Source organism: Dermochelys coriacea, chromosome 1, assembly GCF_009764565.3.
Source record: "Dermochelys coriacea isolate rDerCor1 chromosome 1, rDerCor1.pri.v4, whole genome shotgun sequence".
Classification (NCBI taxonomy): Eukaryota; Metazoa; Chordata; order Testudines; family Dermochelyidae; genus Dermochelys; species Dermochelys coriacea.
This window is the reverse complement of record NC_050068.2, coordinates 135,861,325-135,883,819: the sequence shown is the minus strand read 5'-3', so window position 1 is coordinate 135,883,819 and position 22,495 is coordinate 135,861,325. Positions and strand designations below refer to the sequence as shown.

Below are 22,495 nucleotides of genomic sequence, written 5' to 3'. Positions count from 1 at the left end.
CTTTTTAGAATTTGTATTTCTTGGGTAGAAAGCAATCCCTTTAATTACACATTAGAAAGTGGCACACCGGTTGGGATTAATGTCAAGATCCCCATGGAAACAAGACACAACATCTCAATATGTTCAAACTCCAGAAACAAAGATATTTCAAACTGTTTATATCCACATTAATCTGCAACATCTTCTGTCTTTATAATCTATTAATCCTGATTTGTCCGCTTCATGTACTATGTTAACTCGTTTCAATTAATGTGCATGTCTTGTTTTAAACATGCTCAAATGTTACTAGTACATGTAACCGCAGACAAGTCAAAATATTAGCACAACTCCAGCTAGTAAAGTATCACAATTATTTTTATTTAGGTGCCCAGCCCTGTAGACTTCTACTCACTGGCCAAATACTATTCTCATTTACAGACAATTAAATCCAGGGTCACTTAATTGACTTTACTCTTGTTCTGTGTAACTGAGTGCAGAATTTCACCGCATGTGAATAATTCTTATTCACAAAAATAGTCCCATTGCCTTCAACATGGTATGCCACTGACATTAACAGGAGTACTAACATGAGTTAGGACTACTCGTGAATTTGGGAATGCAGTATTAGATCCCAAGCATGACATTTTGAATTCAAAGGCAAACTACTTTTGGACGAACCTCAAGAACTTCAAGATACAGGATAGTGAATGGTTGATTGCTCATTAACTTAACAAATTCAAGACCAGACAGACAGACATGCTGGCTTTCTCTCAGTTCATATAAGAGCACTCTTCCAATGGCAACTTCAAACTCCTCACATAGGTAAACTACGTTACATACTTTTCAAAAAAAACTCCTCACATGGGCCAATCATAGCTATAAGGGATAGCTCTGTTTAACTGTGAACAGTGGCCTGATTCTGTTATCACTTCATTGGTATCAATCAAGACCAACTCCAAAGAAATACATGGGCCAGATTCTCTAGCAAGATCCATCTCCCTTTGACCAATTCTCTGGTGTAAGTATATTGGGAAAGTGTTGGGGTAGGATGGAGCATAGCCAGAGCATTGCTACCCTTTGACAATCCTTCGCTGGCAGTTGCCCCTTTGGGAGCCACTAGCAGTCTAATCTGTGCTGAGACTGTACTAGAACTGCCTGCAAAATCAAGGAGCCACAACCAGCTTTTTTGTATCTCCTTCTCTCCCCTATCCAGCAGATGTGTAAAACCAGCAAGAGCACAGAATCAAGCTCAGTATTTCTCCATCCCCACAAAGGAGGATACAAACAAAAGAGGAAATATTCCAACAAAAACAGGGGTTGCTTGATGAGATCTCATTATCAGGAAACATTTTGTCTAATCCTGTCCCTAACTCGATATCCAGAAGCCCACCGGCAAACACTGGTTCAGAATCAAGTTAGTTCTTTGGTAACATTCTTTCAAACTCTTTACTTGGTACTGCAAATAAAATAAACTGTGCATATGTTTGCAAAAAGAAAAGGAGTACTTGTGGCACCTTAGAGACTAACAAATTTATTAGAGCATAAGCTTTCGTGAGCTACAGCTCACTTCATCGGATGCATTTGGTGGAAAAAACAGAGGAGAGATTTATATACACACACACAGAGAACATGAAACAATGGGTTTATCATACACACTGTAAGGAGAGTGATCACTTAAGATAAGCCATCACCCACAGCAGGGGGGGGAAAGGAGGAAAACCTTCCATGGTGACAAGCAGGTAGGCTAATTCCAGCAGTTAACAAGAATACCAGAGGAACAGTGGGGGGTGGGGTGGGGGGGAGAAATACCATGGGGAAATAGTTTTACTTTGTGTAATGACTCATCCATTCCCAGTCTCTATTCAAGCCTAAGTTAATTGTATCCAGTTTGCAAATTAATTCCAATTCAGCAGTCTCTCGTTGGAGTCTGTTTCTGAAGCTTTTTTGTTGAAGTATAGCCACTCTTAGGTCTGTGATCGAGTGACCAGAGAGATTGAAGTGTTCTCCAACTGGTTTTTGAATGTTATAATTCTTGACGTCTGATTTGTGTCCATTCATTCTTTTACGTAGAGACTGTCCAGTTTGGCCAATGTACATGGCAGAGGGGCATTGCTGGCACATGATGGCATATATCACATTGGTAGATGCGCAGGTGAACGAGCCTCTGATAGTGTGGCTGATGTGATTAGGCCCTATGATGGTATCCCCTGAATAGATATGTGGACAGAGTTGGCAACGGGCTTTGTTGCAAGGCTTGGTTCCTGGGTTAGTGGTTCTGTTGTGTGGTGTGTGGTTGCTGGTGAGTATTTGCTTCAGATTGGGGGGCTGTCTGTAAGCAAGGACTGGTCTATCTCCCAAGATCTGAGAGAGCGATGGCTCGTCCTTCAGGATAGGTTGTAGATCCTTGATGATGCGTTGGAAAGGTTTTAGTTGGGGGCTGAAGGTGATGGCTAGTGGCGTTCTGTTGTTTTCTTTGTTGGGCCTGTCCTGTAGTAGGTGACTTCTGGGTACTCTTCTGGCTCTGTCAATCTGTTTCTTCACTTCAGCAGGTGGGTATTGTAGTTGTAGGAATGCATGATAGAGATCTTGTAGGTGTTTGTCTCTGTCTGAGGGGTTGGAGCAAATGCGGTTATATCGTAGCGCTTGGCTGTAGACAATGGATCGAGTGGTATGATCTGGATGAAAGCTAGAGGCATGTAGGTAGGAATAGCGGTCAGTAGGTTTCCGATATAGGGTGGTGTTTATGTGACCATCGCTTATTAGCACCGTAGTGTCCAGGAAGTGGATCTCTTGTGTGGACTGGTCCAGGCTGAGGTTGATGGTGGGATGGAAATTGTTGAAATCATGGTGGAATTCCTCAAGAGCTTCTTTTCCATGGGTCCAGATGATGAAGATGTCATCAATGTAGCGCAAGTAGAGTAGGGGCATTAGGGGACGAGAGCTGAGGAAGCGTTGTTCTAAGTCAGCCATAAAAATGTTGGCATACTGTGGGGCCATGCGGGTACCCATCGCAGTGCCGCTGATTTGAAGGTATACATTGTCACCAAATGTGAAATAGTTATGGGTCAGGACAAAGTCACAAAGTTCTGCCACCAGGTTAGCCGTGACAGTATCGGGGATACTGTTCCTGACGGCTTGTAGTCCATCTTTGTGTGGAATGTTGGTGTAGAGGGCTTCTACATCCATAGTGGCTAGGATGGTGTTTTTAGGAAGATCACCAATGGACTGTAGTTTCCTCAGGAAATCGGTGGTGTCTCGAAGATAGCTGGGAGTGCTGGTAACGAAGGGCCTGAGGAGGGAGTCTACATAGCCAGACAATCCTGCTGTCAGGGTGCCAATGCCTGAGATGATGGGGCGTCCAGGATTTCCAGGTTTATGGATCTTGGGTAGCAGATAGAATACCCCAGGTCGGGGCTCCAGGGGTGTGTCTGTGCGGATTTGTTCTTGACTACAAGCGCTCTCTCAGATCTTGGGAGATAGACCAGTCCTTGCTTACAGACAGCCCCCCAATCTGAAGCAAATACTCACCATCAACCACACACCACACAACAGAACCACTAACCCAGGAACCTATCCTTGCAACAAAGCCCGTTGCCAACTCTGTCCACATATCTATTCAGGGGATACCATCATAGGGCCTAATCACATCAGCCACACTATCAGAGGCTCGTTCACCTGCGCATCTACCAATGTGATATATGCCATCATGTGCCAGCAATGCCCCTCTGCCATGTACATTGGCCAAACTGGACAGTCTCTACGTAAAAGAATGAATGGACACAAATCAGACGTCAAGAATTATAACATTCAAAAACCAGTTGGAGAACACTTCAATCTCTCTGGTCACTCGATCACAGACCTAAGAGTGGCTATACTTCAACAAAAAAGCTTCAAAAACAGACTCCAACGAGAGACTGCTGAATTGGAATTAATTTGCAAACTGGATACAATTAACTTAGGCTTGAATAGAGACTGGGAATGGATGAGTCATTACACAAAGTAAAACTATTTCCCCATGGTATTTCTCCCCCCCACCCCACCCCCCACTGTTCCTCTGATATTCTTGTTAACTGCTGGAATTAGCCTACCTGCTTGTCACCATGGAAGGTTTTCCTCCTTTCCCCCCCCTGCTGTGGGTGATGGCTTATCTTAAGTGATCACTCTCCTTACAGTGTGTATGATAAACCCATTGTTTCATGTTCTCTGTGTGTGTGTATATAAATCTCTCCTCTGTTTTTTCCACCAAATGCATCCGATGAAGTGAGCTGTAGCTCACGAAAGCTTATGCTCTAATAAATTTGTTAGTCTCTAAGGTGCCACAAGTACTCCTTTTCTTTTTGCGAATACAGACTAACACGGCTGCTACTCTGAAACCTGTGCATATGTTTGGAAATCAACCACTTGGAAGTCTAAATTCATACATGAAAGATTTTCTTCTTCACAGTATTCTTGAAAAATTATACATATTTTAAGAGAACAAGTGAAGTTGAACCAAATGTTGTAGTCACCAGATTTTTAAGTGCCTTTTTACATTACCAACTGAACAGCAACAAAATCTGTGCAATTTTCAAAGTTTCCCCACATATGCTCCACTTAAGCAGATTACAATGTTTTTAAATAAGACAAAATATGATACTGAGGGTGCAGCAGAGCAGAAAACAACATACTTTCAGGAATGGATCTTATTCTGTGCAAACACACAATGAGTATGTCTTCATTCCTGAGTTAGCCCAGATGATTGGCACTTGGGTAAGCTTACACCAGGAGTGAGCAGTCACAGTGCAAAAACCTACCCAAATTACTGTGTTCTCACCTGTATTATTCTCCCCAGTGTATGGTATTAGGACTGGGGGCATTTCCCATGATTATTTGTGCTTCAGTAAACTGGCTCATTCTGTGATTCTTTCCCAGGGAATTGTGATAAGACTTGTCTGTACCTCTGGGCACATGGGAGTAATTGTGGAGGACTTGTGGAGCCTTTGGAGGACCATCAGCTCTTGAGTTGTTTAAAGTCATTCCAGTCTCAGTTGCATGGCAATACTTTTTTTCTCCCTCAAGCAAAAATGCTTTTCCATCTTTAAGCAGCTGCCTCCAGTAGTAACACATGCTTACTGAATCAAAGGATTTTCTGGAACATTGCAAATAACTATAGCACAAGGTGGGTGAGATAATAATTTTTATTGGACCAACTTCTGTTGGTGAGAGATACACACTTTTGAGCTTATACAGTTCTTCGGGTCTGGAAAATATGCTCAGAGTGTCACAGCTAAATACAAGGCAGAATAGTTTCTTTAGCATACATAGTTAGCATATATTTCAAGGGACCATTCAAGAAGAAGTGGCCAGTTAACATCCTTGCAGTCATAGGAACCTTTTACATTCTTCCCAAGATGCACAAACAAGGAAACAAGGGAAGACAGGCCGACCCATCATATGTAGCCACAACATTTTTCCTGAAAGACTATGAGGACTCATAGAAACCATCCTCAAATCACTCACCGCATAAAGGATCAGCTTCCTCCAGACACAACTGACTTCCTCCAGAAACTCTGTAACATTATCAAACTCCTTCAGAATGTCATCCTTGCCACCAGGGATGTCACTTCCCTATACACCAACAAGGATGGCATTGCTGCCAGCCTAAAATATCTATAAGACAATGGACAACACTCAGATATCCATCCAAACACATCGCCAAACTCATCCTCATCCATAACAACTTTATATTCAACAAAAAACACTTTGTTCAAACTATGGGAACAGCCAGGGGTACTAAGATGGCTTCCCAATATGCCAACCTCTTCATGGGCCACCTCAAGGGAGAATTTCTGGACAAATGCACCCCAAAACAAATGAGATAACTGAGACACATGGATGATATTTTCATCCGCTGGACAGACGACTTAAACTCCTTCATAGATTTCCAACACAAATGCAATAACCACTGTCCATCCATTAAACTCTCTCTAGAACACTCCCATAGTAGCAACACCTTCCTAGACACCACAATCAGCTTCAATAATGGAACCCTACAGGCAACTATATACAAGAAATCAGGGATCACCACACCTACCATCATAGTTCCAGTAACCACCCCAAACACACCAAGAAATCTGTTATCTACAGCCAGGCACTCAGATACCTCAGAATATGCCCACAGGAGAAAGGATACACACCTTAACATACTTAAAACCACCTTCACCAAACAAGGACACTCCACCAGAGGAGCAGATCACATCATGGAGCAGCCACCCCAAATACCCCAAGAGAACCTGTTTCAATTCAAAAGAAATACTCACTCCAACTGCACTCTTCTAGCTGTCACCTACCACCCCACATTGGAACTCATATGAGGTATCATTAAACAATTACAACCCATACTTGATTGGGACCACATCATGAAAAAAATCTTTTCTGAACTCTCTCTTCTGGCCTTCAAACAACCACCCAAACTCTCCAAGATCACTATCAGAACCAAGCTTTCCATAGACTAGAACACACAAACTCAAAGTGGCACCAGACACTGCCATAGCAACAGATGAAAAATCTGTAGAAATATCTCCACTGCTATGATGATCAATACCCCCACATTCAAGATCTATGGGTCCTACACGTGCCTATCATGACATGCATCCACTGCACTAAATGCCCCAATTACAACTATGTGGATGAAACCAGAAAATCACTATGCTCGCCAATGAACTGATGCAGAGAAATGATAAAAGACAAAAATGCCATATTACCTGTGGGTGAACACTTTTCACACAGCAGCCACTCCACATCTGACTTCTCAATACTCATCTTGCACAACACCTTCAAAAGGGAAGACTGGGAACCACAGCCACTGGGAGCTGCAGGGGGCCGTGCCTGCGGATCATCAACATTAGCAAAATGTCTCGCGGCCTACAATCAGATTACCTTGATAGGCCACATATGGCCCGCGGGCTGCAGTTTGCCCACCACTGATCTAGAACCATTAACTCCCCCTCCTTTTTTCTCCCCTTTTTCTTCCCTATGATTGCAGAGGTATTAACTGGCCATATCACCTAGAATGGTCCATTGAAATATGTGTTAATTACTTATGCTAAACAATCTGTTCCAGCTTGTATTTAGCTGTGACACTCTGAGTACCTTTACCAGACCCGAAGAAGAGCTTTGTGTAAGAAAAAAAAAAAGCTTGTCTCTCTCATCAGCAGAAAGAAAAGGAGTACTTGTGGCACCTTAGAGACTAACAAATTTAAGGCTCTAAGGTGCCACAAGTACTACTTTTCTTTTTGTGACTACAGACTAACACGGCTGCTACTCTGAAACCTGTCATCAGCAGAAGTGGTCCAATAAAAGATATTACCTCACCCACCTTGTCTTTCTAATATCCTGGGACCAACACGACTACTACACTGCATACAACTCTACCACAAACAGGCAGGACTAAAACTTCCTACTAACTCTTCCCAATCAAATACAACAACATAATAACATACATAACAACAACTTAACATTAAGATACAGCACCATCTATTGGTGGAGGTGCTGCCTACACTGATCATTACAGTTCCTCAGATTTGTAGAACTCTGCTTTTTTTTAGTGAAAGTGCAAGGATGTGTATGTAGTGGACATCACACTATTATATCGCACCATTAATGTCCACTGATATGCAAATCTTTTCAATTTCAACACAAGACTTAGGCCTTGTCTACGCAACAAAATTGCACCAGTCTAACTTAAATTAGGTTTTAAACTGCTTTAGTTAAATGGTGCAAACCCCTATACGGACACTCATTTTGGTTTAAGAGTGGCTTATTTCAGTTTAGCTTAAACAGATTCCTAACTGATTTAAACTTAAACCAACAAAAGCCTGTTCAAACCAAAAGAAAAGTGTTTACACAGACTTTTGCACTAGTTTAACTACATCATCACATCTTTAGTTAAACTAGTGCAATTTTCTCATGCCGTAAGCATATTAAACTGGGTTTACAGAATCTCTAAAAAATGTACACACACTTCTTGGCAAAATACCAATCAATAAGGAATGCATATTAAGCAGAAACTCCTTACTTTCGGAAGAGAAGCTCTGGATCCTGAACTCTGAGTAGTCATTGTCAAGACAGTAGTGATGCCCAAAGCGACTCTGGCTGGAGCAGCATCCATGTTGATCCAGAAAGAAACCCAGGACAAAATGACGATCAGCAGGCTAGGAATGTACATCTGGATTAAATAGTATCCCATCTGACGTTCCAAATGAAACTTGACTTCAATGCATGTAAACTTTCCTAGAACATGAAATTGCTTTTTTAAATGTTTTTGCACATTTTGTCTTATTTTATTAGCATAAATTAGCTTCCTGACCTCAGGCATATATAGATTTCACAGCATGCTATCATAATGTCTTAGCTCTAAAAGCAGAGGCCCCAATATACAAACATTGTTCTGGTTCAACTTTTTGGTAACATTGTAGTTTGGTAGAATTGACATCATAATGTTCACTTGAAACAGTGGCCATTTATTTTTGTGACTGAATCTTATTACTTTGTGTAATCACTTTATAAGAGGTCTAAGTCCCCTAAAAAAAACCTTTTTAAACAAATGAGTCCCATTCTCCTTTGGTTGGGTGGGCCTCACCTCATCCAGAGGTTCTCTCTCTCCATCTACCAGTAGACCAGCCATTTGCCTGCATCTAGGTATGCTGGACTTGCTTCATCCTTAATAAACAAAATTTTATTGGTACACTTTATTGGGGCTGAAGAAGAAGCTGTTAAAAGTAGACACTCAGATGTGGATAGGGGACTGGTTTTTTGGCTGAACAGATGGTGCTGGAGAGCATTATCACCAGGAACTGGTTGAATGGTCAAGTACAACACAGAGGGCATTAGTGCACCCCAGTTACTCAAGAATTCTGTTTCCCAAAGTCCTATGGATCTAAAAGGGCTGAATGCCAGGCAATGAGATGAAGGGCGGGAAAGTGGCAGGGGAAGATTGCAGCTGAATAATATTGCAGTTCTTTCACAAATTAAAATTAAAACTATAATATTATGTGAACATTTAGCAGAGAAAAATTGTATAGTTTTCTGTGCTAGGTCCCATCTAAATAATTTGAATAGGTTGATAACTTCAAGCTTCAGCCACTTCAATCAACTGGTAACAGGAATCACCTGACATTCACAGGTAATTCTGCTTACTTTTCATGCATGTGAACAGCAACCGTTTCTCAGTATTATCAATAATTATAAAAACAACATGTGTGTCCAGTTCTTCCCAGTGCTGGAAAACCCAAAATATGGAAACTCCATGTGCCTCCTTTTACAGAGTTCTCTATGGACTGTTTCTCAGAGGGAAGGCAGTATTTGTCCCCTTCAGAGCAACCACACTTTTCAACTCTCTAAACTTGCAGTTCTGAGAGTATTTTCTGGAGACAAAAGCCATTCATACATAAGGGGCCTTTCAGAATGCACACTGCTTCTCAGCATGCTCTGCCATGCTGTCAAGGCGTTCTTTGCTGACCACTGCCCCCAAATCTTTCCCCTGAGCTGGAACTGCCACACCATGGATAGAAGGTATTATCCTATGCAGGGAATGCCCATGGGTTTGCTAGGAAGCTGCTGATCAGAGATTACTCATCCCTCCCCACTCCAGTCTGTCTTTTCCCATATTCCACAGAGCAGAATTTCAATCCTTTCCACAGCTCTTGGGGACAGTGAACCACTGGGTTTTCATGCTCTGACATTCTGAGCCATAGAAATTAGAAGCAATTTTTAAGCAGCATTGGGGTTTTTTTTTTAAACCAAACAACTAAAAAAATTAAACAGTAGTTTTGTTTAATAAAAAACAATGTAACATTAACTGACAGATTGGGGCTGAACCTCTCATGTCCTGTCATTTCACTGAATGAAAAAATATAACTGATACAACCAGACTGGCTCTCCTGCTGACCCAATGAAATACCTCTTTTAGATGGAAAGGATTTATATTTCAACCCAGCAGCTACCAAGAAAACCATTCATAAAAATCTCTGAACACTATCTGCATATCATAGACTCCAAATACCCAAACTTGTCTTTGGGTAAACTTCCCAGGGGCAGCGTTTCTGCCACCAAGTGTGTCCTGAGGTGGTGGATAGTGGAACGTTTTTTAGATATGGAGATATAAATAGGGAAAACTGTTAAATAAGCAGACATTGACAATTTGATGCCAGTACTAACAGTGTGTGGTGGATGACACTGCTGCCCCTAGAAAATGCCACAAAAGTCCAAAGACGGTGCTGTGACATGGTGAGCTTAATCAAGTATGCCCACAAATAATAGATGAAAAATTCATGGCAGCAACAAAAAGACTTCTGTGATGCTGGCAGACCAAGTCATGTTAGGGCGTATTCAGGCCAATTCACTTGTGTATGAGTAGAGATGAAAGCGATTGTTAAATGTATAATGACAGGTTTCAGAGTAGCAGCCGTGTTAGTCTGTATTCGCAAAAAGAAAAGGAGTACTTGTGGCACCTTAGAGACTAATGCTCAAATAAATTTGTTAGTCTCTAAGGTGCCACAAGTGCTCCTTTTCTTTTTGTTAAATGTATAAGTGTTTTAGGTGTTAAAACTTCCTAAAAATGAATAGGATGTTAAATGCATTGTTTTTACTTATCTGTGTCCAGTCATAAGATAATAGCAAGCATTTACATTGTAAATACCCTTGTAACTAAATAACTCATCATACATCAAAGAAGCCTTGTAGAATGCTAATGAAGGACTTTATCAGAAAAAAAGTGTTAATTCCAAATCAAATGGCCATTGTGTGTGATGCCTGGAGGTCAGAGACTCAAAGTGCGTTCCTCATTCACTCATCAAAAGAAAAGCCCACATGGGTAGAGAGACTGTCAGCTTGTTTTCTGTGAGAAGAAGCTATAGAAAGTGATACAAAGAAAGATTCTTCATCTCTGGACTGTTTGGACTCCTATAGGGAAGCGTACCAGATGCAAAGCGGAGATCTCCAGAAACAATCTAGGCACCCTGAAAAGATTTGTGTGAAACTGACAGTTTTTTACATCATTGCCACCATTTGGAATTACAAACTGTGATTCACCTATATATATTACCTGCTTTAACCTCTCAATAACTCATTTTTTTCTCAGCTAATAAACCTTTAGTTAGTTTACTATAGAATTAGCTGGCAGCGTTATCTTTGGTGCAAGATCCAGAGTACCAGTGGATCTGGGGTATGTGACTGGTACCTTGGGACTGGGAGCAACCTGATGTGGTGTGATTCTTGGTTTAAGTGACCATTATCACAAAGTCCAGTTTGTCTGGATGGCAAGATAGACTGGAGAGTCTGCGGGGACTGTCTGTGATCCATGATAAGACTGGAATAGTGATCCAGAAGTTCACATTTGGTACTGGCTTGATGAAATCTAATTACAGGACACACCACCAGTGTGGGGTGTCTGCCGTGTTTTCTGACAGTCTGCCCTAAGGTAGGCACTCATGTTGTGAGCCAATCCAGACAGCGTGACAACTTCAGAATGGAAAAGTACTAGGTTATGATGGAATTCTGGCTGAATTGTTAAAAAGCACAGAAGATGGAGGCTAGAAAGCCCTGTCAGAGGTAATGAAGAATATATTTGAGAGAAGAGATTTGTCAGAAGATTTTACAATTTCACTGAGTATCCAAATCCTCCAAAAGAAAAACACTATGGATTGTAAAGACTACAGAACAACCAGCCTAATAGTGCATGCCTCTAAGATTCTTTTGCGAGTTGTTCAAGACCAAATACAAGGAAAGATAGATTAGAAAATACGTGAACAACAATATAGCTTCAAATTTGAAAGGGCATGATAAATGTCATTATGAGCTTAAAGCTCATATTAGAAATATCAAGTGAAACAGGGAAAAATACACTTGCATTTTATTGATTTCCAAACAGCATTTGACAAAATCTACTACTATAAATTTATCAACATATTAAGATCTGTTGGGATTGATTGATATGGACTCCAAATAATAAAACAATTTACTGGAATCAGAAGGTGGTTATAATGGGAGATGAAAATGAAAATCTAATGGAGATCCAGAGAGGAGTGAGACAAGGTTATATAATGTTACTGACTTCATTCAACATTTATAGTGAGTGTTTGATTAAATTAATTGAAGAAACAGCAGAAAGTATTAAGATGAATGAAAATGGATGAATAACATTCACTGTGAAGATGACACAGTGTTGTTGGCTGATTCAGAAGGTCCAATGAAGTTAGTGGAGATTATTTATAAATATGTCAAAGAATATGGGCTAGAATTGAATGTAGACAAGACAAAATCTGTGGTGGGATGCAAGGATCCTGGGAAAACACACAAGATTCCAGTGAACAACACAGCCATACAGATAGTAAGAAATGATTGGTACTTCAGAAGCATCATTACAGAAGTTGAAAGATAAGATACTGAAGTCAGCACCAGAACAGCAAGAGCAAAGAGGACATTATGGAAGAACAAACATCTGAAGAGAAGGGACATAAATCTGAAGATTAATTCTGACTCTTTAAAACTTATATTTGGTCTGTGTTAAATTATGGCTGTGAAACATGGACATTCAAACAACTGATAATGAAGAAACTGCAATCCTTCAAATTATGGTATTATAGAAGAATTATGAAAATATCATGGCAAGACCACATAACCAAGGAAAAAGTATTGGAGATTATCAGAATTTAGCAAACACTAGTCAGTGATTCTATGGGAAAAAAATTGATTTTCAGGCACATTTTAAGAGGTTGAGAGGGTGATGCATATTTATAGGCACTGGAATTGAAAGTTATTGGCAGGAGAACATGAAGAAGAAAAACATTATCTGGAATGGACAATGTGATATTCTGAGTGGATCAAAAGAACTATTAATCCACAAATAGATTAGCAGAGAATCATACAGAATAGGCTACCACGGTTGCAAACCTCTAGTAATAGAAGAAGGAACATAAGAAGAAGGAACAACCAAATCCAAACTCCAACAGAGCAATTCCTGCTCTGGACACAAGGTATGAAGCACAGGGATTTAATATTTTTAAAGGGAAAGTACTGACAAAATATTACATTTGACAACATTTTTACTGTTCTCAGCCTTCCTGCTTTGCCTAAACCCCTGCTTTCAAACACCAGACCTAATAAATGAGATCTGTTACAAAACTGCTTGTGGATAGTAGAAGTAATTACTAATGGAAAAATTAGAAGAACACTCACCGGTGTTGTAGTGTTTTGTGCAATAACCAAGTTCCTTGTCTTCTTTCAAAATAAATTGTGGCAGGGTTAAGCCTTCGGCAACTTGCACTGGACCATCACTTAGCCACTCAAATATCAGATCATTCATAGTGTACCCAACTAGAGTAAACAACACGCAGTTCATTAGATAATCACGTACAGTTTCAGATGGAAACAAATTATGATTCAGGAAATATCCTCACTTTTGAATGGGCAGACTTCAATAAAAGCATTTCTAATTGATCCAGGAGCTGAACTACATTGACTACAGTTATCATTAAAACTTTGAAATAGCATCAAATATGTAATTGTACTAGAGGCAAAATATTCAACTAAAACCTCAAAAGTGTGGCATATCTGCTTTGGTTTATTTCTAATAAAAAGTCACTGTTAATAGCCCATCAAGGATATTAATGTTCGCAGCACAAATTATATTTCACTGTAGCTATGTATCAGTTTCTGTACTTTGTTTTATTTTCGTCACTCTGGATACAGAATTCTTGCATTCTACCAACATGAGTATTTCTAGATTACAATATGTTGGATGTTATCAATAACAAAATTGAACGACTTCTATAATTCTTTGAAACTCAGCATAGAGAAATACACAGCAGAAAGAGAAAAGCGAAGAACAGAGTGGACAATGCAGAGAAAAAAAAGAGTGAAAATGCAAAAGGACAGTCACTTAAAACACTCCCAGCTCTTGTTTCACTCTAGTGATACAGCAGCACTGTGTCTCACTATGCTGATTACAGATTGCAGAGACTTTCTGCAGCGATGATCGCCGCTGTAAGGCACAATAGTGAAGCTGTGATATTTGATTTTAAAAAACACAGTTCTTCACTAGGTAAGTCAGCTGGTTACTCACAGCTTTCTAGTTGCATTGTACAAGTCTGCACATCCATCGGAAAATTCTTCAAGTCCATTGGACACGATAAGGTTAATGTTAGCCTAAATATGGGCAAGAAAGGAAACTACTGTTAGAAATCTTTGCAAGTTATATCCTAAGCATAACATTTATAGTCCAACAATGTTTAAAGTGATGCAGTCAAGCTTTAGAGACCCAGAGGTTTAGTCTTTCGCCCCATTCTCTTCATGATTTGGGATGACTCCTGCACTCGTGTTAGAATTCTAGCTTCTAAGACAGAGTGCCCATAAGCAAGCAGGATGCTCATTGATTGCAGTGGCTTAGGAGCCCAGAGCCAGCAGGGGCTGTAGAAAGACAGCAGGATATGCCAATGTGTTATTGTGCAATCTGTATGTTTTACAGATAACAATGAAACCAAACAATGCAGCATCTTGAGGTATAGGTCATCCCCTCTATGATTTGAACGCTTGTAGCCTCTGTTCTAGGGAGTGGGGGAGCAAATGGTGAAAACACAATCACAGGGATATTTTAAAACAGAAAGTGTAATGCATATAAAGTGAATGCTGAGCCCATTATCCTTGCCACAGACCTTTGAAAAACAAAAAGATAGTAAAGACTAAATCTGCAACATTAGACATTGAATGCAAAAGTTAAAAGACAAAGAAGCATAGACAGGAAAAGTAAGCTTAAAAGAACTTTGTCAACTCTGAATTTTTTTTACTTACTACTGCTACAAGTAACACTTAAATACTCAGAGACTTTTTACATTTTCTCATATTTTTTAGTTTACTTTTTGCATTTGACAGGACTTTATTTACAATCAGTTTCACGAGTTTCCCCTGTACAGTCAGTGAGTTTCCTCTGTGTAGGGAGAGAAAAACATTTGTACCAAAATAAGAAAATGTGATGATAAAATCATAAAAATGAGCAGGAGGACTCATATACAGGTGTAGTAACCAAAATGACTTATATCATATTAAAAAAACTGATTAGATTTAAAGATACCATGCCTTCAAGCTCTGTTGCCATCATTCTTACCACCAAAATGAATATTATTATTATGTATATCTGATCATTTTAAGCTGTAGTTATCTCTGAGATATTATTTAAGATTTATATTGCAGTAGAATCCTGAGGCTCCAATCAGATTCAGGCTGCCTCCATTGGCCTAGGTTCTGTATAAAAATATAGAAAGAGTCTGTTACACCTGTATACCTGGTCCACTCCAGGAGTTCCCAGCCTCTCAGGTCTCCTACCATCATCTGTCTATGGGAAGGGACCTTCATTCCATTCCCTTCTGACTGGTGTTTTAAGGCTGCACAGCTCCCTGCCTTAAACTATGCCATCTCCTGCAAGCCAGTGCCTTTGTTTTGCCTTCTCTCACAGGGCTATGAGCCGTGTATTGCCAGCAGTTACCAGTAACTCCACAGCTCTTTCTACGCAAGCGTATCTATTCTTAAGGTAAAAGCATTACACAGAAAACATATAAAAACAATGAAAGTTCCTATGCACATGCTAAAAGATAACCAGAGTTCCCCAATCAGTCTTACAGGGCCCTAGTATGCCAAAATCTTTCCAACCCTTCCGCGAGGTCTGGAAGAAGGTCCTGTTCTTTTGCTGGATAAGAGAAAAGGTCCTGAGTCAGTTTAAACCTAGCCTTTATATCAAAAGCCCTTTCACTGTCTCTTGGTCTCTGGAAAACTCAGTTTGAACACGCTTATGGAAGCCTCCCCAGAGGGTGGTATCTCTCTAGACATGTTTACAAACTAAGCGATTCACCTTAATCACCCTGGACTGTTTTGGTTCCTGGAAGAACTGGGGTTCATAGAGACAGTCCTTATCCCATGGAACTCACAATCTTATCTACACACTTCAACTACCAAACAAAGAGTGGCATCTGAGCATCACTGTTGGTGGGCCTTATGAATAGGTGGATTTGAATAGGTGGATTTTAAGTGATTTGAAGATGGACAGGGCTTGGCATTTAAAAATATATATACTGGCATTTAAAAATATTGGCATTTCAAAAACTATATTATTTGAGGTATTAACTACAAGAAAACAAACCCAAAAAATCCACAAAAGTATCTGTAGTAAATCTACTGTACTATAACATGCCATCAGTAGATTGGTTAGCTATCACACATACAGTTGGGTAAAACTTAAAACAAATGCATGTTGAATATCTTTGTGCCCCTTTTATGTGTGCTTTTCAGAAGTATTTTTATGAATGAGCGTTTACTTGTGAGAATGCTCACAAAAATAAAATGTTAAGCTTGTATGTTTGAATATTTCCTGAAAATGTATTTTGAATTGTATTACTACTGATTTTATACAAAAATTAATTTTATACCTGAATATACAATTTGAAATTTGTACCATTGCTGATTAGTTACAGAAGTCCTCCAATCACAGAACAGACCCAGTACAGCATAATTTAAATAACATGGCATGAATTTTTAATGTTCATGAATGGTTCATTGCAAACAATCTGCAGACCAAGAATTATTCACTGAAGAAATTAGTGATTAATTTGAAACAGAAATTCAAGAATTTCAGAAATAAATTCCTAGGAGAATTCTGATAGCAAAGAGGCAAAATTCATGAAATACATTTTTCATTACAAATTAGTCTGCTAGTTCTAATCAATCCAATACCTTGCTTAGGGCCTATGCCAACGTTCACTGAAGTCACTGAAGACTTTCAATTGACTTCAATGAGATCGGGCCTTTAGATCAGTATTTAAACATTATGGTGATGGGTGCTACAGAAAACCAATGGAAGATATTTCTCCCAAATGAAGAGTCAAATAGGATGTGAGTGAAAAATATCAGAAGGAACTAATTAAATCAATGTCTCTTGAAAAAAATGAGGCTGATCATCTAGAAAACTTCCTTTGTAGAAATATTGTTGTAATGGTATAGTGTTTTGTTCGTTAAAGTAGTTGTCTATTACCCGCAAACTTCCTTGGCTTCCCAGGGTATGCCTACACTGCAATTAAAATCCTACAGCTAATCCATACCTGCTGAATCGGTCTCAAAGGGCTCAGGCTAAGGGGCTGTTTAATTGCAGTGTAGACATTTGGGCTTGGGCTGGAGTCCAAGATCTGGGACTCTCCCACATCACAGAGTCCCAGAGCTTGGGCTCCAGTCTGAGCCTGAATGTCTACACGGCAATTAAATAGCCCCTTTTTCTGAGCCCTGCAAACCTGAGTCAGGCACATTAATATGAAAAATCCAATAATAGCAAAATATTTAAAACTAGTCAGATTATTTCAATGGATCATCTTCCAATCTCACCATCTAATCTTGCAGTTTTGTACCCTAATGCAGTAGTTGATCTCCTAAAGTTAATACATATGAATGAATGAATGAATCCTTTTTGTGCAGCATATGGATTTAAACTTTAGGAGATCAAATACTAGAGAAATATATATATATTACTTCCTCTGATTTTCTGACAGTACTAGACAAATACTTCAAGCTACATATGGCATATAACTGATATACATATGGAGTATACCTGGTAAATGGTGAGCTATGCAAAACTAAAATCAAGAACTATTAGTACATGGATTCAGTGTTTTAAGGAATTATATGCACAGTACATAATTCAAATAACAGCCTTTCTTACTCTGTTGGCAGTATAATGGAATATCTAACTTTAATTAGGATTTAACAGATTGCTAATCTATAGCAAACATTAAACTACTGACTAAACTACTTCATATTTTTAAGGAGCTAACTTTTCATTAGCCTGATGTGCTATGACTCACAGCCAAAATCCCATTTGATCTAAAAGACAAATCTCATACAGGCATGGAATATTGATCTTGCAAGAAAAAGGACCCCTAGAACTCATAATATGATATCATATATGACTTTGAGAAAAAGGGATAATGGCATTTTCATTTTTTACCCTGAAAATGTAGTGGTTTGCAAATAGATTTGAGGATTGCAGCCTCTTTACACAGTTTATCCAATGACAAATACGTACATTAAAACAGAATGTTTACAACTTCACATGAATTATTTTTAAAGAGGTATTACTTACACTTAGAATGGGAGAAATAGAAAATAATGTGGTAAATGGAAATATTGCAGGAAAGAAATGTACAGTTTTTATCTGCACCTCTTTATCTCCAAAAAGTGGGGTTCTCTCAGAACATCATGTAGCACAGACATTTTTCTATCTGCTTGACTTTTTGGGGATGTCATATCCTAAGTAGCACAATAGTGCAAATTAATGCCTAGAATGAAGACCCTTTGCTCACCTTGATGAGCATATACACTAGTTGTTCCATTGAAGACACCGAGATTACTCAGGTGAATAAGTGCTCAATCAGGCCTTAAAAGAACACTGCTATCTTACTGGGCTTCATCCAACACCACCCCAGAACCAATGGGAGTCTTTCCATTGACTTCAGTGAGCTTTGGAAAGCCTGTAATGGTCAAATCTGTTCAATGTCAGCTCACATAGCAAAAATAACAACATTTCAAATCCTAACATATCATAATAAGATAATTACTAATTGCACCTTCACTGGAAGAAGGTTGTTCCAGAAATGACAATACAGCACGGCAGGTCAGTTTGTTTAAACAAAACAGAATAATGTCTGTGCACATGTAGGAGGAGGATGCAGTATATATCTGCATGTGTTGACTGCAATTTTGATCATTTGTATTTCTATTTGGTCACTGTGGTGTATATTATATCACTGGTTTATACTGATGTAAACTAATACTGTAGCATCAGGGATATCTGGAGGCATGGGCATGAGTGGAAGCAGAGAGCCCAGGACCTTCCTATGGCCCCTGACCAGAGCTAGAAATTTGGCCCAGCCACCCCTGCATCATGACAGTGGGGCAGCTGGGCCAAATTTGAATGATGCAGCAACTGTTTGTGCCACGTTGCAATGCCACTCACTCAAATTTGGCCCAGTCACCTCCCTTGTGCTGATGGAAGGGTGGACAGGACAAATTTGAGTGGCACTGCATCCTCATGCATCTGCACAGCCCCAAGTCCTTCAGCTGCTCATGGTCACAGGGCATCCCCAGTCCCTGGGGAGAAGTGGAGCAAGGGGCACTGGGAACCCCAGGAGGGAGGAAGGATTGGATTGGGCTTTTGGTTCTTCCTGGGGAAGTGGAAATACAGGAGGATGCTGGAGCCTGGGGCTTCCAGAACTTCCTGGCCCATTGTAGGGTTGGTTCTCTTCAGCCTGACCACATCTTTGGCTGAGTGCAGGGGAGAGAGCTCAGAGATGGGAGTGGGGCAATGTGTGTGTGGGGAAGAGTGCAGGGCTGAGTGTGGCTCAGCAGACGGGAGCATGTGTGGAGCTGGTTGCATGGGGCTGGATGTAGGGGGAGAATGTGGGGGAGAAAGCTTACTGCTGGGTGCAGGGCAGAGTGCAACCTTTAAGTTGAAATGTTTCCAATTAATAGTAAGCTGTTAAAGATAAGAGTGCAGCAAAACCCAATGTTGTTTTCAGGTTCAAGCCTTTAGGTCAGTTACAGAAACTTTATTTAGTAGAGGCCCACTAGGCAACACTTTGAATGATACAACCGAACTTTATTAAAAAGAAAAATGATCATTTAAACGAACAGACATGCAATTACCACTTACACAAACGCTACTATTACAGGTTTCAGAGTAGCAGCCGTATTAGTCTGTATTCGCAAAAAAGAAAAGGCGTACTTGTGGCACCTTAGAGACTAACAAATTTATTTGAGCATAAGCTTTCGTGAGCTTCAGCTCACTTCATCGGATGCATCCACTCACACTCCAAGATGAAATGCTGTATCAATGGGTGATCAGTCCACTGACACCAGAGTGAAGTACAACCTTATAATCCTGGAACCTAACAGTATCCTTCTGATGTTAATCACAATTTAACAAAACGACTCCTTTTATACTCAATGTTAATTAGCATTATAATAAAACTTGCCTTTACTATAATTATATTTCTGCCACCTTCTTACTGGCTCTTTACATTACACATTATTTAAATTGACATCTGCACCAATGTCTATCAATATAGACAGCATTTTAATAAAACCTCCCAAGATTTTTAAAAATACTCATTAAACCTTGTTCAAACCAGTTATAACCAACCAGTTATAATGGTAACATAAGCCTGGTTCATGTCCTTGCTAGCTTTTGCTTTGCCATAACACTGTCTCCAACTTATCTCTAACTTTCTCATACTAGCAACTTCCATTGCCTGTACTCCTCTACACTTAGGCTAACTTAGGCCCTAAACCTAACTTCTACTTATTTCTTAACCCAAACCAACCTATAGGCTACAAGAGGAGGAAGAGCTCTGGGCTAAGAAAATTCTGGTTGCTTCCCATCCAGAGCAATGAGCTAAGACAACATTGTCAAACAATCCAACACACCCAACAACAGCTACCTCACCTACAGCTGGCAACAGGCAGCATCACCCCTCAGAAAGGACACTTTGTGTCATTTCTCATTGCCCCAGGCTCTCTCAAACCACTCCCACCTGCAACCTACCAGTGAGAAAGGGAACAATACTATTACCTTACTAATATGTGATAAAATACTAGCACAGAGTTAGCACAAAGACAGTGATGGGTAATATGATATAAGGACCCAGATATACAAGCAGATATGTATAACAATGTGGCCAACTCCCACAATTTTAATCACAAGTCTCGCAATTTTGGATGTTTTTTTTAAGCCCTGTCAAGGTTCCTTCCCCCCCTCTGAACTCTAGGGTACAGATGTGGGGACCTGCATGAAAGACCCCCTAAGCTTATTCTTACCAGCTTAGGTTAAAAACTTCCCCGAGGTACAAACTTTGCCTTGTCCTTGAACCCTATGCTGCCACCACCAAGCATGTTACACAAAGAGCAGGGAAAGAGCCCACTTGGAGACGTCTTCCCCCCAAATTATCCCCCAAGCCCTACACCCCCTTTCCAGGGGAAGGCTTGATAAAAATCCTCACCAATTTGTACAGGTGAACACAGACTCAAACCCTTGGATCTTAAAAACATTGAAAAATCAATCAGGTTCTTAAAAGAAGAATTTTAATTAAAGAAAAGGTAAAAGAATCACCTCTGTAAAATCAGGATGGTAAATACCCTACAGGGTAATCAGATTCAAAACACAGAGAATCCCTCTAGGCAAAACCTTAAGTTACAAAAAGACACAAAAACAGGAATATACATTCCATTCAGCACAGCTTATTTTACCAGCCATTAAACAAAAGGAAATCTAACTCATTTCTACCTAGATTACTTACTAACTAACAGTTGTAAGGCTGCATTCCTGATCTGTTCCTCACAAAAGCATCACACAGACCGACCCAGACCCTTTGTTTCCTTCCCTCCAGCTTTGAAAGTAACTTGTCTCCTCATTGGTCATTTTGAGTCAGGTGCCAGCCAGGTTAGCTGAGCTTCTTAACCCTTTACAGGTAACAGGATGTTGCCTCTGGTCAGGAGGGATTTTATAGCACTGTATACAGATAGGTGGTTACCCTTCCCTTTATATTTATGACAAGCCCCCAGGCCTGGAAGCAGGTGATTAAGTGAAAGCTGCAGCTTTTTTTTTTAAAGAGTAAGTTTCTAGCCCTCAAGATTGCTGAGAAAAGCTTGAAAATGTGATCCAAGTAAACCCAAATGATTCAGAGACCAGACCAAGAAAAACAAACAAGTTCATTATGTTTTAAAAATCTCTTCATTTTTAAGCCCATCCGATGATTTGGGGCCTGACTCATGATCGTTGAATCCTTGGGGATGGCAATACTAGTATTTGTATAATTTACTGGCAGTTCCCCGTTGCTTTCTAAAATGGAGCAGCCAACCTGCATGTTTTCTCATGTTTTCCAGAATTGCTGGATCCAGTTGTCACAGTACAAGGCAACTGCACCTGTATTTCCCCTCAGTGGTCCAGCCAGGGCACCCACCCTCAGGCTACCAGATCTCCAGTTGCTGCCTGTCTTGGGTGGAGACCCACATCTCACTCCTTTCTGCGCAGAGTATGTCAAGACTCCACACTGCCTTCACTGTGTATTTCCCAGCACAGTCTGCCAAAACAGACTTGCATGCTTTCTCTTAAGAGACTGATAACAAGGGGATTGCTGCAGATATAAGTTATCACACAGCACTTCCTGTGTAAGCCTACTTTATTCTCAAGGTAAAAGCACTACAGAGAAAACATATGAAAAACAATAAAAACCTATACACATGCTAATAAATTTACCAAGAACCCCAGCATGGATTCTGACAGGCCCAGTCCTTCCAACCTTACCCTAAGGATTGGGGCCCTCCATGAGCAGGGTCCTGTTTGCTGGATCAGGAAGAAGGCCCCGAGTCCATCTCAAACCAGGTTATTTTTCCCAAAGTCTTTTCTTTGTCTGTTTGTCTCTGGGGAATCCAGTTTGAAATAATATGT

General features: G+C 40.0%; 1 protein-coding gene across 4 annotated transcripts in view; it reads right to left on the bottom strand.

Annotated features, from left to right (window-relative positions):
• GLRA2 (glycine receptor alpha 2) overlaps nt 1–22,495 on the bottom strand; it is a 169,865-nt gene that overhangs the window by 89,638 nt on the left and 57,732 nt on the right. For all 4 annotated transcript variants that reach the window (XM_038413744.2, XM_038413753.2, XM_038413788.2 and 1 more), the window contains 3 exons: nt 14,081–14,163; nt 13,195–13,332; nt 8,036–8,250 (listed from right to left, as the gene is read on the bottom strand). In XM_038413744.2, coding sequence (XP_038269672.1) covers nt 8,036–8,250; nt 13,195–13,332; nt 14,081–14,163 — 436 coding nt within the window. The remainder of the gene's footprint in view (nt 1–8,035; nt 8,251–13,194; nt 13,333–14,080; nt 14,164–22,495) is intronic.